Raw genomic sequence first — 16,100 nt, forward strand, 5'->3', positions numbered from 1 at the left:
CAAAAAAGAAGAAATAATAGAACTTAACAATTTCATGCCCGTGACGATCACAACATTGGTGCACTTGAGGGACCACTGAAAACCGTGATCAGTGTGCTCACTACACATTAGCACTCTGGTGATAAACCTAGACAGAACTGGACCCCCGCTACAATTGCAATCATGTTTTCTGGTGGTGGCTTCTAAAAACAATATCCCATGTGATGTGCACCCGTAGAGAACTTGTATTCGTATTTGTCGTCACAACTTTTTAAAAGGCACACAACCACATTTATAGGTTCAATTGGTTATAAATTGCACAATTCCTTTTTAGTCAAAAATCTTGAGACTCAAGCCGAACAAAACTATGTTTTCCGAATAAACTTTTACAGTCGACAGTGAATGTTGCAACGTAAAAAAAGAAACAAGAATGTGTGCAAAATTCTGTGCATGAATCCTGAGACTAAAACTAATTCACAACCATAAACTATGGTGTCTATTAACAAACATTTTGGCAACTTCACTTTAAACTTTACAGCCAAGCACATACCAAATATCAAGATACAAGCAACTATGAACTTCCTACCCTCTGAATGCAATCAGGTGGACACAGCAGTCTGAACTATAAAGAACATTTATCTTTGACCCATCCTATAGCCGGTTATCATTGAAAAGTTAGGTATCAATTTCTTCGTTTGGCAACACTGAAATAGCCAGGAACACGGCTGATCGCGCCAAGGACATGGCGCGGCTCGTGCCACTGCGGCCGCACGCCGAAGAAAAATAAAACACCGACGTGCGTCGCTTGCTCCGTTTCAACCGATTCTCAACAGTGGTGTCATCAAAGTTGTTATTAAAAGCACTCGCATTGGAGTTGAGGCATTACTCTGCGTTCGGCGGGCTAGAGCTTGGAATGTCCAAACCATATCATGTGCGTAGCACGGACAAGTACCGCCATCTTGCGGAGCCCGACGTAAACACAGACTAAACATTTTTACTCCCAAAAGGGTGCGTTCAGCTTGTCGTCGTAGGAGCACCCGCATAACAGAATATTTGACACCCTTTAGGGTGCTTGGATTCTGTCGCCGCAGGAGCACCCTTTGTGATGCACCCCAGACGACGGGTGCCTTATAACACCCTTTTCTGCCCAAAATATCACAGGGTGCTTACTTAGCACCCCAATCTGTAGGAGCTTTTCCTGCAAAAGCACCCACCTAAAGGGGTACAAAAAGGGTGCATCATCCTCGGTTCACAAATGGCGCTGCAGGTGTGCAGCCACATATGGCACAGTATGACACACAATTACGGTATGAAACATTCGTGCCTTCCAAGCTTCGTTCTGTGAGACCTTCCCTCTGAGCTCAATGGCAGCTGATAATTTGCTTGAACTTTTTGTCCCAGCGATTTTTAATACATCCATTTATAAAGTTTAATATTACAGCGAAATCTCAGTACAGAAGTCGTATCATTAGACGTTGTTGATTATTCAAAATGGTGTTAAAAATTCAATTATATGTTCATTTTGCTTCGAGCTTCACTGCATCCTGCATCACGAGCTACATCCTTCGAGCTTCACTGCACAGCATAAATGTGTTATGCAGTGAAAGCAAGTAGGCATACAACACATCAACTGCACAAAAGTTCTTTGAACCTTAAAACTCTTGGCTTCTCAGCATTGCATCAAACTTCCAATCACGGTAGCTACCCGCCATGTTTAGTGCCTTATTCTTGAGCTTAGCAGAAAAGCTCAATATTAAGGCAGACCAAGTGCAATATGTATACTTCCCTTCGTACTGTGGCTTTATTCTACCCATAAAAGTTGGGTCTCCGCTGCCACTTATTTTATTTTGCATTATTCTTTTTGCTTCATGAAAAATGACCCCACATAGCAATGTCAAGAACTGTAAACATCACAGAACAATGCATATGAGTTCCCTGGTGAATCCCATGGTTGAAATGTGATGACATTGAAGCAATAGCAATATTTTATCATGAGTCTAGCTTGTGCATGGTGCCTTGCATTATGTCTCTGCTGGTGGATGTGGGGTCATTTTTCAATGTTGCAAATCAAAAGCCAACAGCCAGTGCCCATTAGTTTCGTCTAGTATTACAAGGTGCTTCATGGGAAGCATCAAACCTGTCTATAGCCCTTTTTAGAGGTCACTAGAAATAAAATCAGCAAAATATTATCGATAAAGCGTTCAGCATCTTTTTTATTAGCAGCTTTAGTGTTGCTACTTTCCATATTTAGGTTTTTTCTGCTTTTCTTAATGACATTTTTGTTTTGCTGAGAAGGTGCATAACAAATAAAAGCTTTTCTGTAAACCTTTGGTAGCGATGCAATTCTTAGAAAATATTTTACTAAATAAGGCAGCTTAAACTGAGAATACTTGCATTTAGAAACATTAAAATCAATTTAAATTATTCATACATTTCTGGCTGTTTTTACACAAAGCTGCACATGGGATATTAAGTGCACCGCAGAGGAGGGCTCTGGATTAGCTTTGGCAACTTTGGGATATTTATTGTGGACTTAAATCTCCAAACATGGGCATTTTCACTTTCTGCTTCCACCAGGAAAATGGCCACCAATTTAGAGCGCTATTTTTAGTAGTATTTGACGTACATTTTAAAATAATCTCAAGTATTATAGCCCCAAAATTATTCTCTATAGAAAGATTGTGCACTACACCAGACACTGTACTACACTGTCGAAAGCTTTGACATCTACAATGACGTCTACAAATCAAGCTAATACTGGTAAAATGTTTCATACCATAATTACTGCGTGTTCAAAGCTCACGTGTGAAGTACAGATACTGGTGCTTCAGCAAGAACCGAGGATGAGCACCCTTCCTAGTTCTGCAAAAAATAAACATGGAAAAATGCTTTAAGCAGGATTAAGAAACAGGGTTGAAAGAAAGTGAGCAAAGAATTCTTTCAAAATATGTAAAGCAATGCAAACAAATATTTATTTCAACTTAATGTCTACAAAAGACAATCTCATTAAGGCTGGTAATGGGGTCTTGGGTAAAAAAAGAGCAGAGAGCACTTATATAAATGCTACAGGGAACCATCAAGCCAAAAATTGCTTGTGCACTTAAACTAATCACTGTTCAACAAATTCATGAAAATTGAATGAATGAAAAACCAGCGGTAAACACAGGACACAGTTAAAAAGAGAACAACGGGACAAGCTTATCCCGTCGTTCTCTTCTGTACCCTGTGTTTTCCGCTGGTTTTTCATCTATTCAAACATGTACCAACTAGCAGAGTCCGACGCCTTGGTATCATAAAAATACGAATTATTACTCCTTACAGACAGTTGAAAAAAAAGGAAGTATAAAGCAGGTGACAAAATTAAAATGACAGCAGATTGGTTAACTTTTAATTTTAAGTGATAATATAAAAAATATTGGCATTAATGAAAGTGAGCAGCAACCAAAGGACCATGATGCTACGCCGACATTCCACTTTGAAGCAAAATATCCGCTTTCAACGCTACATAGGCCATGCAATGAGGCAACCCTTTAGGCCCACAAAAACATACCAAAATCCTTCAAAAAGCTACAATTTAGTTGAGAAAAACTGACCACAACAAATTGGAATTGGCAACTAGATACAGTTGTCACACCCAAGCAAGCCGGTGAAAGATGAACAGATATCTAGCTGTCCTACCCCCTATTTGTGCCCTAGCCTATGATCCGCGGCAGCAAACAAAAAAAATTGTTTTAATGTAAAACTATTGCTCTTGGTCAAACATAGACAGTTCTAATGAAGGAGCCAAGTAGGTTCCGAAACGTTGGGAACGCTTCGGATAAAGTCCTTGGTTAGAGTATTATATTTGATTCCATCAAACACAAACAAAAATGCATCGTAAAGCGCTGACAAACACAAACAAAAATGCATCGTAAAGCGCTGACATTAACTTTGTCTACTGCGGTTCCTTCATGGTGACATCACTACAGGAACCAAAAATACAATACAGTGCATTAAAGGGGCCATTCGGACAACATAGAAGTTCGTTTCGTTCGACATATTTCGTGTTTTATAGTGCCCCTACCACTTGACCGGCAGCAAATGATGCTGCATTCACTGAGAAATTAATTTAGGTTAAAAGTCTGGTTCTCCCACCATATCGTGTGTTTTTGGGATGTCAGCAATGAAGCCATAAGTGCGTGTAATCAAACAAACTACTGCGTCACTCGGGTCTGCAGCCCTGCTAGCCATCAGTCCTCCCAGGTGGAGCTACCATACTCATCCACGAACCGTTGTTTGCCATGTTTTGTTTTTGACCTTATCTGCACTTGGCTTGTTTTCGTTACTGTAGAAAGTAATGGTTTTGTGAAACATGGGGTGTCCTCGACAAACAGGGTCACGTAAGACAAGATCGCCTATGCCAATCGGCCAGTGCCGTGCAAGCCAACTCCAAAGCGGCGGAGTGCTGTCCAGCTAAAACAAGTATAGTGCACGCCGTACTTGTATGTTTACGCGTATTTTCGTAACTTTCATTGTTTACTGCACCATTTTTACTCCTGTAAAAGGAATATGCATTACATTTAAGCGCAAATAGCTCGTTCGGCATGCTTATAAGGCCTGCCCCATTTGCGCTTGCTTTTGCCGGCCTCAGCCAATCGCACAGCTGGGGACATATGGCATCAAAGGCACTGCTGTAGGAAATGAGCTATAGTGGGTCGCATGGCCATCCCGTTTTTCCTAATTATATAGCTTATTCTAGTGAAGTGCGCGTTAAAAATGGTGTCAGTATGATTTTAACGAGGCAATCTGTCATATGAACCAAACTTGTGTGTTTTCTGCATGGCCCCTGTAAGCAAAGGCAAGGCAGGCAATTGTTTTATTTAGGCTGCCTTCATGCACACAGTAGCACTCTATTACTGCCAGAAACTCATTACGGGACTCCTGACGTATTTACAGTTGCAATAAAAATCAGAGATAGAATGAAAAATCATTGGACACTCCACAATGTCCAAAAAACAAAGGAATAATGTGCGAGTGAGCTACCCAAAACACTGCGACAGAAGATCATATTCACCAAGGCAACTAATAAAAACCATGGCTAGTACATAGCCACTACGCGGCTCATTTGTTAGGAGCTTATGTGCGTCCCCACAAGTTGGCTGTGTAAACCTACTGACACCTAACAGAGTCCAAGGTTCGACGAAAACTCGTCAGGTGAGGGTGATTCATTGATGAAATACAAGCAGGCACTCACCTGGTCAAAAACAAATAAACAAATAAAGACGCCTTCGGGACCCTACGGGCCTCTTGTTCACAATGAAGAGGGGGTGAAAGGTCGCGACTATCTATAGGTTCGGTGGCGCAGAGTGCGCATGTATATCTCGGGGAGATTACCCCGCGACCGGTTAATTGTGTTTTTAGTTGGTTGAATATGCACTGATTCTAAAAGTAGTCGTGTCGACAGGCACTTCTCCGATGCAATTATGCTAGCGGAATCCCAATCGATGACGTGGTCAGTAGCCAGGTGATGCTCCGCCAAGGCATTTCAGCTTGCATTGCCTTTTTTGACATCGTTCTGGTGCTATTGAATTCTTTTAAAAATTTCCAGTTTCACCTATGTATGATGCGTCGCAATCCTTGAATGGAATTTTGTAGGCAACTCCGGGAATCTTGATTTTTCTAAAGGGTCCTTCACGCATACCAGCTTCTGCTTAAGCCTGTTCGTTGGCACGTGTGCACTTTTAACGCCATATGTGCCAAACACCCTTGCAAGAGCTTCACTGATGCCTTGTGTGTAGGGGACGGCAGCGCGGTTTTGCCTGTATTCTTCAGGAACCCTTTCGGGGGAGGCACCTGAAGCCCGCAATCGTTGCGTCCTCAGAAGCTGTGAAGGGTAGCCGTTGCTGCGAAGGTCCTTCCTTACCACGGCTAGCTCTTGCTTGCGCAGACCAGGCTCAGAGCAGATTCGTGATGCGCGTGAGAAGAGTGCAGTGGCGACGGAGCGTTTTTGGCCTACAGGAAGCGCAGAGTCGAACCTCAGGTATCTACCCGTGTGGGCCAGCTTTCGATACACACTGGTTGTAAATCCTTTGGCCGACCGTCTCACAAGTACGTCGAGGCGATGTGTCCATTATTTTCTTGTTCCATGGTCAACTGGATGCTTGGAACACAAGAGTTTAGATGCTCAAGGTAAGGCATTACGTCTCGGCGGTGGATCACACAAAAACAGTCATCTACAGCCACATTCTAACCAAGACGAAGGTAACATACCCTCTGGGATGATGAATATTTAAAATGCCTTACGAGTAAGTGCTCAGCACATTAAATGGTGGCATTAAAACAGAATATCCCTCTGCGACATCCTTCACTTGGGGCAGAGCTTGATCACAAAACTTCGAGAAGCTGCAAAATGCTCCATGCGCCGCTCCAGCCAGCAGAAACAATGCAGGACGCAAGTTGGTAGGTGGACCGTTGGCATCCTGCTATTGTGAAGATTTTTATTTAGTAGATGCTCTTCTTTTTATACCACTGTTCATTTCTCCTTTAACAAGCAGCTGAACTCCTGCAGGTTCTACTAGTCATACGAGCATAATAAAATGCAGCAATGCAGAACAATTGGCAGGGTTACCTCAATTTTTCTTTTCTAGGAATGAAAACAATGTAGGTAATCTGTACACAACTACAATCAAACCTTTCAATTTTTACCTACTTCACTCCTAAAAAGCACACATACACGTTAGACATGTGAGCAATCTGGTAAATTTATGCCCACAAACTTAATCAGGCATCAGAAATCGGCAGAGAACGACGTGTCACCATTAAATGGCACTTTTTTCGATCAAAACACGTAGATGGGCGAGAAAGATACATAATTATGAGTTGGTACCCTCATCTGGTATGGTTTTCAGGCAATGCTTACATCTCACTTCAGTACCTTCAGGTGGCGGAGATCTTTGAAAACTCATTGCGGGCAAGTGGGTTGTGTTCAAGCTCTCGTATCTTGCCAGTATATGCTGGATTCCAGCTTTCCCAAATCAACGTGACGACTCGAATGTGGTGGATGCAAGAAAGAATAAGCACGCGCCAGGGGCGTAGCCGGGAAGGGGGGCCCACCGAACCCGTGCCGCCCCCCCCCCCCCCCCATAATGTTTCATGCCAAGGCTGGGGTGCGCTTTAAGCAGCCTGAAAAACCGCCTGAAGTCGCCTGCAGGCGCGGAACCTGCAGTTTTAAGGACATTCTTGCTCTTATAAAGCTGAAAAGAAGGTCTACGTCAACGTCTGATCCCTGCGCCCGCTCCAGATGCTGTACCTGTCAATATATACAGCTCGGCGGCATTTCGCGCCGGATACACCGACAAGCGCCGGGAACCTGCCGCGAGCCGATCGAAACAGCCCCACTGTTTCACTGGCGTAACAGCACGGCCGGGAAATGGCAGAACAACAGGAAATGCCTCATATAGGCTTACATGTGGTCGGGAGCGTGTCATTCCTTGTCTTTACACTGGTACAAAGTATAATCACATGACAGAGCATGTCGCTGTATTTTGTTCAGTCAACTATCAATCCTTGATATGTTTATTTTTCTGCCGACATCGCATTTCATTGACTATTGCAGATCCATAATTTCTGCTGCATAAAAAGCATTGCTCTGCCCATCCTGTATTTCCTCCACATCAACAAAACTACACAATTCTCATTATTGCGGAGCTTTGTTTTTTTGGCACTATTCCACTGTTTCCTTGACCTCCCTCTTGGTTAGAATCAGTATTCTGTATTTGCTTAACTGGAATTTTACTAAAGCCATGTCTGTTTCGATGTAACAGATAGAAATATAATGAAATTTAAGAAACGTGCAACAAGCTCAACATTCAACAGCAGTGCAATAAGGTGTTCCGCTAAGCGCAAGTTTACTACTCACGTTACTAGCACAAAAAATAACAAAAGGCGATTCCTTAAGGACGAAGACGCACTTTTGCAAGCTTCACCGCCATAATATACGAATGCGCCGCATGTACAGTCCACTGCGATTCGAAGGTTGTCGCGGGAAAGCTACTCTTTCAAACGAAGCAGAAAGAACACCAGCTTTAGCAAATATTCCACGCAAGTTTTGTTATCGTCGGCGTAGATAAAGGGCAACCAAGTCCAAGTCTGTGCTTGATGACAACGAATGTACAGCTTGAAACCCAAAGGGTAGCAAGTCAGTCGTGTGGGCCATTGTTATATCATGGAACAGCCCACAATGGAGCGAAGAGTGCGAAATCTCGATTTTCATGCTTCCGAAACGAAGTGGCACGCTTGGCCGCTCGATGCTGGCACGATAACCTTGAAATCGTGCTCGACTGTACTTCATAGCTGATCAGAAAACTTATTATACTCTTTTCTAAAGGAAAATCTAAAACACGAGAATCTTGATAGTAAACACACAGTGTTGGCCTCCACTTGCACCTGACGAACTTCGGGGACCGCGCGCCACTCACAAGCGCACTCATGATTACGCTCACGACCGCGGATCCGCCTAACCACCTGCTCTGCGGACGAATGAATCGCCTGTGGTCTGCCCATAGACCAGCAAACGGGAATTTAGGTGATCATCATTATCATCACCATCTAAGCTCCTTAAGGTGGGCTTTACAGTTAGCGTTGAGCATACACAAATCGCATGTTAAAGTCAGTTATTTCAAGCATCGTTTGCAAAACAACGCCCAAGATGCCTTGCCTACGTATTTCCCCGTCCCATCTGGTCGACACGCCCCCCCCCCCCGAAAAAAAATTCCTGGCTACGCGCCTGGCACACGCCCAATCAGGAGTACGTTCAGCATGCGCGTCGGTTGTTTAAAAAAAAGGTGTAATGTATTGCTCAGCAGACTCAATGCTTGCACGCATCTTGGAGCAGCAACAGCCTTGGCAGATGTGTTTGAGTGATTTTCCTCTCTCATAACATCCACAGTGCTTTCAGGAAAAGCCCCAGGCCTTGCAATTAGCATGTTCCAGTTAAGAATAATGCAGCTGATACTTTACACTTTCAAATCTTTTCCTTTGTGGAAGGATGTTTCTTTATTGGCGGTACAGCACTAGCGTGCGTAAATCGCAGCCTTCAGAACCCCAATCAGGCCTCTTTAGATGGTACAGTCAGTTACATAACTATTTGAAAAAGTGGATGCAAGGACTGCAATTCACATGATAAACATCCAAAATATGGCTGAAAACAGAAGTGGCAAGGCTTTCTCCAAGACTAAACTACAAAGATAATAACATTTTTGTGTCACCACATAAGAAATATGGCTTCCCCGTAAATATGACTAACATCAGGAAATTCGTATACATGGTGATTAACTGCTACGCCCACATTATGATTTTGGGTGAAACTGAGTTTTCCGAAATTATAAATAAAGGTTGCCACTTAGCGGCTACATGTTAGGTTATGGATGAAACACCAATAACTGTTACGGGGGACAGAACTTGTACATTCAAGTGATCGAACATTATTCAAGTATGATAGCCCACTGTGCTACCAAAACTGTGTTTGAAAACTTACGTTCTGGCGGCCAAACACTATTGACAATGCTTGTGGCACTTGTCCTGTTGAACGGAGGGACGTGATGCGCTCAGACCGTCCAGAGGTCTAAAACAGGATGACACATGATTACCACACATGCAAGAATGGAAATGATTGGGTGCACGAATGTTACGTCTCGGGCAACACAACATTCAGCCAAAATCACTACCCGCGTACCGCGGCACCGTACACATGGTGAGGTGGCTCGCCACAAACGCAACGAAGCTTGCGAGGAACGCACATTCGCTCGTAAACGATTCTCCCTCGCCATTCCCGACACGGCACAAACGACTGCGGTGATCAACGAAGCCGAAAACGCTGCGCAGCACAGTTTAGAGGTGTAGCCGCCCGTGTTCTGATAAACTACGCGTAAGACGTGGTTCGCAGTGGTGAACTCTGAGGCTGTTCAATATAGTGCTGCAGAATGGGAAACGTTACTGAGTTACTCAGCGCCACTGCGTTACTGAGCGCCAGTGCGTTTAGCGCTCAATGCAAGCACCAAAATCTTTCGCACATCGCCTTTCTGGACACGAGCCCTCTAGGTTCAACCTCGCCAGTTCAGGTAAACAATTCACACACGCGGGCTCCTGTTAACGGATCCTTAAAGCGGCGATGACAGCTACAAACGACATCCAGTGACAAGAAAGGCGGCAAATGTGACGAGACAGCTCACCTGAGAGGAAACGACGCAGAAGAGCGAGCGACGTTCAGGGGCAAGCGCCAAACGAAATTAGCCGTCTTCAGGTGGCAAAGTTGTTCTCAAATACTTCATCGCGAAGTCGAACACGACAGACACAACCGAAGACGACGAGGTGCCCAATTAATCATAATAACTGCGCTTGTTTAACCGCACACCACAGTAAACAATCGATGAAAGACGGGTCACGGGGTATCTGTTCCGGAATCCGGCCACGCCGCCGCGCGCCGTACTCAGGGTATCGGCCGTTGGCAGGGAGTTGCGTAAACAAATTAAAACGACAAAAATAAATAATTGCCTATTTTACTGAATATAACATAATCTTTAAGTTTATTATTTATTGTGTGTATTAAAATAAAGAAGCTTAAATATTTAAAGTCTACAAACACAAAACGCGAACTGAAGCTTTTGGCGCTCGATTTGAACGTTAAAAAAAGCAGCAGATTGCAAGATAACACTGCGCAATGAAATTTGGCAGTGTTCTAGTGTAAGTAATCGTATTATTATTTGGCGTCGCCCGATTTCATGCCCCTCCCTCCCAACTTTTCTTTTCTTTTGATATCTGCCTTGTTCTCCAACGTTGTTTCTGCAGGAGAAACTAGGTGGTCTGTTTATTGCATTTGTACATAATATTTACGGTCGCTAACAATAAGAATGCAATAAAATTGTGATTGCTAGTACGTTATAACTCCACTGAGTGACGAGAATGACTGTCGTCAGAGAGGGCTATGATTGTGCTTGTGGGGCAGGAGAGGAACAGGGAACGACGGAATGATGATACAGATGTCACAGTTCAAGGCTGTGCTGTGCTCCGTGCAAGGCTGTAGAAAGCAAAAAGTGGAAGGGGGAGTGTTATTCTGTCGATGTCGTAGCAAGCAAGGGCTGATACTTTTTCCTGTTTCGACGTCGGTGCTGCCGCTGCTTTTTATTGAATTTGGCAGCTTTTTTTTGCTTTTGAACATTTTTGACGAGGTTGGGAGGATGGTGCAATGGGATGTCTTTTTGAAATTATATTCCATGCATGGCCTCAACCAATGAAGAGCTGAACACCTTTTCCACACCCTTTCAACACCCTTCCCAAAAAAAGGGTGTTAAGGTTGGTCAACACCCTTTTTTTCACAAAAAAGGGTGTAAAGCTACGAAAAAGGGTGTTGAGATTAAAAGAAAGGGTGTAAGGACCTCCCAACACCCTTTTTTCAAATATATTACACCCTTTTTGGCCAAAAGGGTGTAAAAAAGTTTAGTGTGTATATGTAAGGAGCTATGAAATATTCGCCTTTGTTAAAAACGTAACCCGATCAATTGACCTTTGTTAAAAAACGTAACGACACGTTCAATAGAAACATTTTATGCTCACCTAAAAAGTAGCATGAGAGGGATGTACGCAGTGGAATATAAAGGTTCCCAGTCACCTCGTAATCATTGGGTGGCCGATGGGTCATCCGCGTTCTTCGCTGCACCTCAACCAAGCTGGACGCGGACACCAGACCGAACTTGTTGGTGGCGCGGCAGACGTATTCGCCGTCGTCGGCCAACTGTGCGCCAGAAATCCGCAGGTCTCCCGAGTCCATCACGTGGTAGCGTGCTTCCCTCAAAGACTGCCCGTCCTTGTCCCACAGAACGTCAGGCCGTGGCGCCCCGAGAGCACGGCAGCGAAGCGTCACGTTGGACCTTACCACAGCCCTTGTGACGTTATTTGGTCCCTCGGCGATGGTTGGCGGGTAACCTGCAGTTAGGCACACGCTAACACACGCAGTGCAAAGGCGGACAACCTGAAGAAGCACGTGCAGTAAAGGTGTCCGGAAAAATTAGTTTCGCCAGCCTAAGTTAATAGGTTGCTCCTGCTTACTCTTTGTATGTATGTATGTATGTATGTATGTATGTATGTATGTATGTATGTATGTATGTATGTATGTATGTATGTATGTATGTATGTATGTATGTATGTATGTATGTATGTATGTATGTACGTAATTGGTCAATAGTGCCAGCAGCCTTTTGGCTGCCAAGGCAGGAGTGTAGAAAGCAGTGAAACAATGCATGTTGCAAACTGCGAGTACAGACGAGGAACAAGGGGTAAATTGACATATAACACAGATGTACAGAATATTCAAGAAACTGTCACAAAAGAAGAAACAAATATTGTTGAATTCTGTAATATGTGAGGGACAAGTTCGTAACAGTAGGATTGAGCATGTAAAATGTAAGAGACAAAGTACACACTGGAAAAAAATGGTACGACAGGCATGGGATTAGTTGTAGCTTATAAGAGAACAATGCAAACCTGCTCTCATTGGCGACAACACAAAAATACATAAACAGGGGAAATCACGGAGCAGAGAAACAGCAGAGGCACCAGCCAACCCATTTAAATTCATATGAGGGAATGGTTCAACGACACTCAGATGTACAAAACCAGATTGCAGAAGTTGTAGGGATTCAGATAAAACATGCAGATTGAATTCAAGGATTAAAGCGGAGCGTCGCCAAGAAAGAATCCAAGGATGACAAATTTATCGCGTCGTACGAAAGAACGCTCCCATCCCTTATCTTACTTGGAAAAAAATTTAGATACAGTGGGTGTTTGTTTTACAGAAGAACCAGAATTGGCCTATCATGCTTCATTTGTGTCTCACGCACTGTGCTATATTGTACATAGTCATGATAGTTTAGTCTATCGTTTGAAAACAGCGCGGAAGACGGGACGGAGCAAGTAATAGACGACACAAGCGCTGACGAACAACTGATCGATTTATTTCGCAAGAAAATATATACATGAAAAACTAGGGGAAGAGAAGGAAAAATACGACATAAAATTTTGACAGAAAAAGGTGATAGCTACTGATTAGTAAGTATGACAACGACAATCTTTCGCCGCGTGACGATTTGAAGACAACTAGTCATGTAGGTACGCGATTTCCTTATCCAACAGTGCCACGGATGGTTCGCTGATACAATCGCCCCCTTTCCTCTTGATTTGGAAGGCCTCGAAGATCTCCCTCTCCCTCCGCCCGCGGTAAGAGGTGAGTGTGGTGCATTCAGTGAACCGAGGGGTGCAGCCGCACGAGGCGCAGTGTGCTGACAGCGTGCCACCGGTAGAAGACCTGACTTTGTTGGCATGCTCCCTCAAACGTTCATTCAGGCAGCGGCCTGTTTGTCCTATATAGGAGCGTTTGCACGACAGCGGAATCTCGTACACGACGTTACTCACACAATCAACGTAACGTGTCTCGTGTTTTTGACGCACGCTGGTGATTTGCTGCTTTCTGCGTTAACGCGCTTACACAGGCGGCTCAGTTTCTTCGGAGCAGAAAACACAAGCCGTACGCCCGCCTTGCCAACAATCTTCTTGAGCGCATGGCTCACTCCATGGACGTACGCGATGACGGCTGTCTTGGGTCGTTCTGCTTGAGGGCACTTCTCCGGAGCCTTCGAAGTGAGTTCGCGTAGCAGCTTAGTTGCCAAGGCACGCAGGAGGTCTGTCGGATACGCGGCACACCTCAAACGGCTAGCTTGCGCCTCAAAACTCTGTTGTGCACGGTGTCGGCAGGACCTCTTCAGGTCCTATTACCTGAAAGAGCCTATTACCATACAGCTCAGCACACTCGAAGCTGGTCAAGAGGGGAGTTGCCACGAGTGTGCTAAGAAATGCCCTGAAGAGGTCCTGCCCACACCGTGCACAACAGAGTTTTGAGGCGCAAGCTAGCCGTTTGAGGTGTGCCGCGTATCCGACAGACCTCCTGCGTGCCTTGGCAACTAAGCTGCTACGCGAACTCACTTCGAAGGCTCCGGAGAAGTGCCCTCAAGCAGAACGACCCAAGACAGCCGTCATCCCGTACGTCCATGGAGTGAGCCATGCGCTCAAGAAGATTGTTGGCAAGGCGGGCGTACGGCTTGTGTTTTCTGCTCCGAAGAAACTGAGCCGCCTGTGTAAGCGCGTTAACGCAGAAAGCAGCAAATCACCAGCGTGCGTCAAAAAACACGAGACACGTTACGTTGATTGTGTGAGTAACGTCGTGTACGAGATTCCGCTGTCGTGCAAACGCTCCTATATAGGACAAACAGGCCGCTGCCTGAATGAACGTTTGAGGGAGCATGCCAACAAAGTCAGGTCTTCTACCGGTGGCACGCTGTCAGCACACTGCGCCTCGTGCGGCTGCACCCCTCGGTTCACTGAATGCACCACACTCACCTCTTACCGCGGGCGGAGGGAGAGGGAGATCTTCGAGGCCTTCCAAATCAAGAGGAAAGGGGGCGATTGTATCAGCGAACCATCCGTGGCACTGTTGGATAAGGAAATCGCGTACCTACATGACTAGTTGTCTTCAAATCGTCACGCGGCGAAAGATTGTCGTTGTCATACTTACTAATCAGTAGCTATCACCTTTTTCTGTCAAAATTTTATGTCGTATTTTTCCTTCTCTTCCCCTAGTTTTTCATGTATATATTTTCTTGCGAAATAAATCGCTCAGTTGTTCGTCAGCGCTTGTGTCGTCTATTACTTGCTCCGTCCCGTCTTCCGCGCCGTTTTTAAACGATATGATGTACCAACAAGCCCCTCAGTTCACCCTTCTGCAGTTTAGTCTAGTCTGCCCATTTACAAAGTTGAACAGGGTTTTGAGGCGCTGAACTTTGCAGCGTGATTCAAGCGTTGGGAGCTCGGACCTGTTGCGTAATTCCGTGAGAGAATCGGGCCTCCCGTATGCGTAATACATAAACCTTAGCACTTTGTTTGAACACCCTCAATACAAGCGGTGAATTTTTTGTGCCCGGGTCCCAGATGGTGTCAGCATATTCCAATAAACGTCGCACCAGACGTGTGTAGGCAACAAGTTTTCTCTTGCTAGTGCAGTGCTTTAATCGCTGTTTTATAAACCCTAACCGGCGTGATGCCACTGAGATCATGGTGGTGATGTGGGCGTTACAAGATAGTGTAGGTTCTATAAGAAAGCCTTGTTATTTGCACTGACTAACCTGTTTGATTTGGTTGTCATTTGTTTCATAGACAGGCTGTGGCGAGTTCTTTTTACCGGTTATGGTCATAAAGTTCCTTGTGAACTGTTCAGGGTCATTGCCCAACGTATACAACAGTTTTCAACCGCCAGAAGATATCTATCTATCAATTGCTGATCCTGAGGTGATTGGACATCATGTTAAATGACGCAGTCGTCCTCAAAAAGTGGCATTGCACAGGAAATTCAAACGAGAAATCATTTTAAAAAAGGATAAATAGAAGCGGCCCAAGGACAGAACCTTGCGGCACGCCCGAGAGGACTGCTGCCAATCGGGCATTGGAGTTGGCGATGTTAAGAAATTAGTGTTGTTCGGTAGCAATCCAGCCACTGAGTTTTTTTGTTGCGTGATATTTCGCGCAGTTTAGTTTTTAGATGAGCGCGAGACACCTGATCGATGGCCTTGCGGAAATAAAAAAAAATAACGTCAATCTGTCCGCCGTTATCGAGTCAAGTGAAGATTTCGTTATTTATGTGGGCCAGTTGAGTCGTCGTTGACAGTCCACGCCGGAACTCATGCTGACTATTAAGGAAAAATGTTAGTCTCTAATAGTTAGCTGACGTGGCCGAAAATAAAGTGTTCCAGTACGTTGGTACAAGTGCATAGCAAAGACATGGGTCTATAATTGAATGGCGAAACTTTGTTACCAGATATGTGGATGGGTTTAACCTTTGCCGCCTTCCAGTCATTCGGTATTTCGGTTCGACCTAAACTTTCACTAAATATTGTAAACAGAAATTTGCTGCACCATTACCTGTACCAAAAAAGAAAGGCATTTTGGATATCATCGGGTCCCGCAGACATTTTAGTGTCACAATTGAGTAGGGCAGAAAAAATTTCTTCTTCACTAATTGTTATGTCAGCTAGATCTAAGCC

General features: G+C 44.5%; 1 protein-coding gene across 1 annotated transcript in view; it reads right to left on the reverse strand.

The window, feature by feature from the left end:
* The window catches only part of LOC144158431 (neuroglian-like), a 64,008-nt gene that overhangs the window by 22,416 nt on the left and 25,492 nt on the right, over window positions 1-16,100 (reverse strand). Inside the window, exon 3 of the mRNA XM_077689314.1 lies at window positions 11,624-11,937. Coding sequence (XP_077545440.1) covers window positions 11,624-11,937 — 314 coding nt within the window. The remainder of the gene's footprint in view (window positions 1-11,623; window positions 11,938-16,100) is intronic.

Source organism: Haemaphysalis longicornis, unplaced genomic scaffold (assembly GCF_048455015.1).
Source record: "Haemaphysalis longicornis isolate Haplotype H1 unplaced genomic scaffold, Haemaphysalis longicornis Haplotype H1 scaffold_10, whole genome shotgun sequence".
Lineage (NCBI taxonomy): Eukaryota > Metazoa > Arthropoda > Arachnida > Ixodida > Ixodidae > Haemaphysalis > Haemaphysalis longicornis.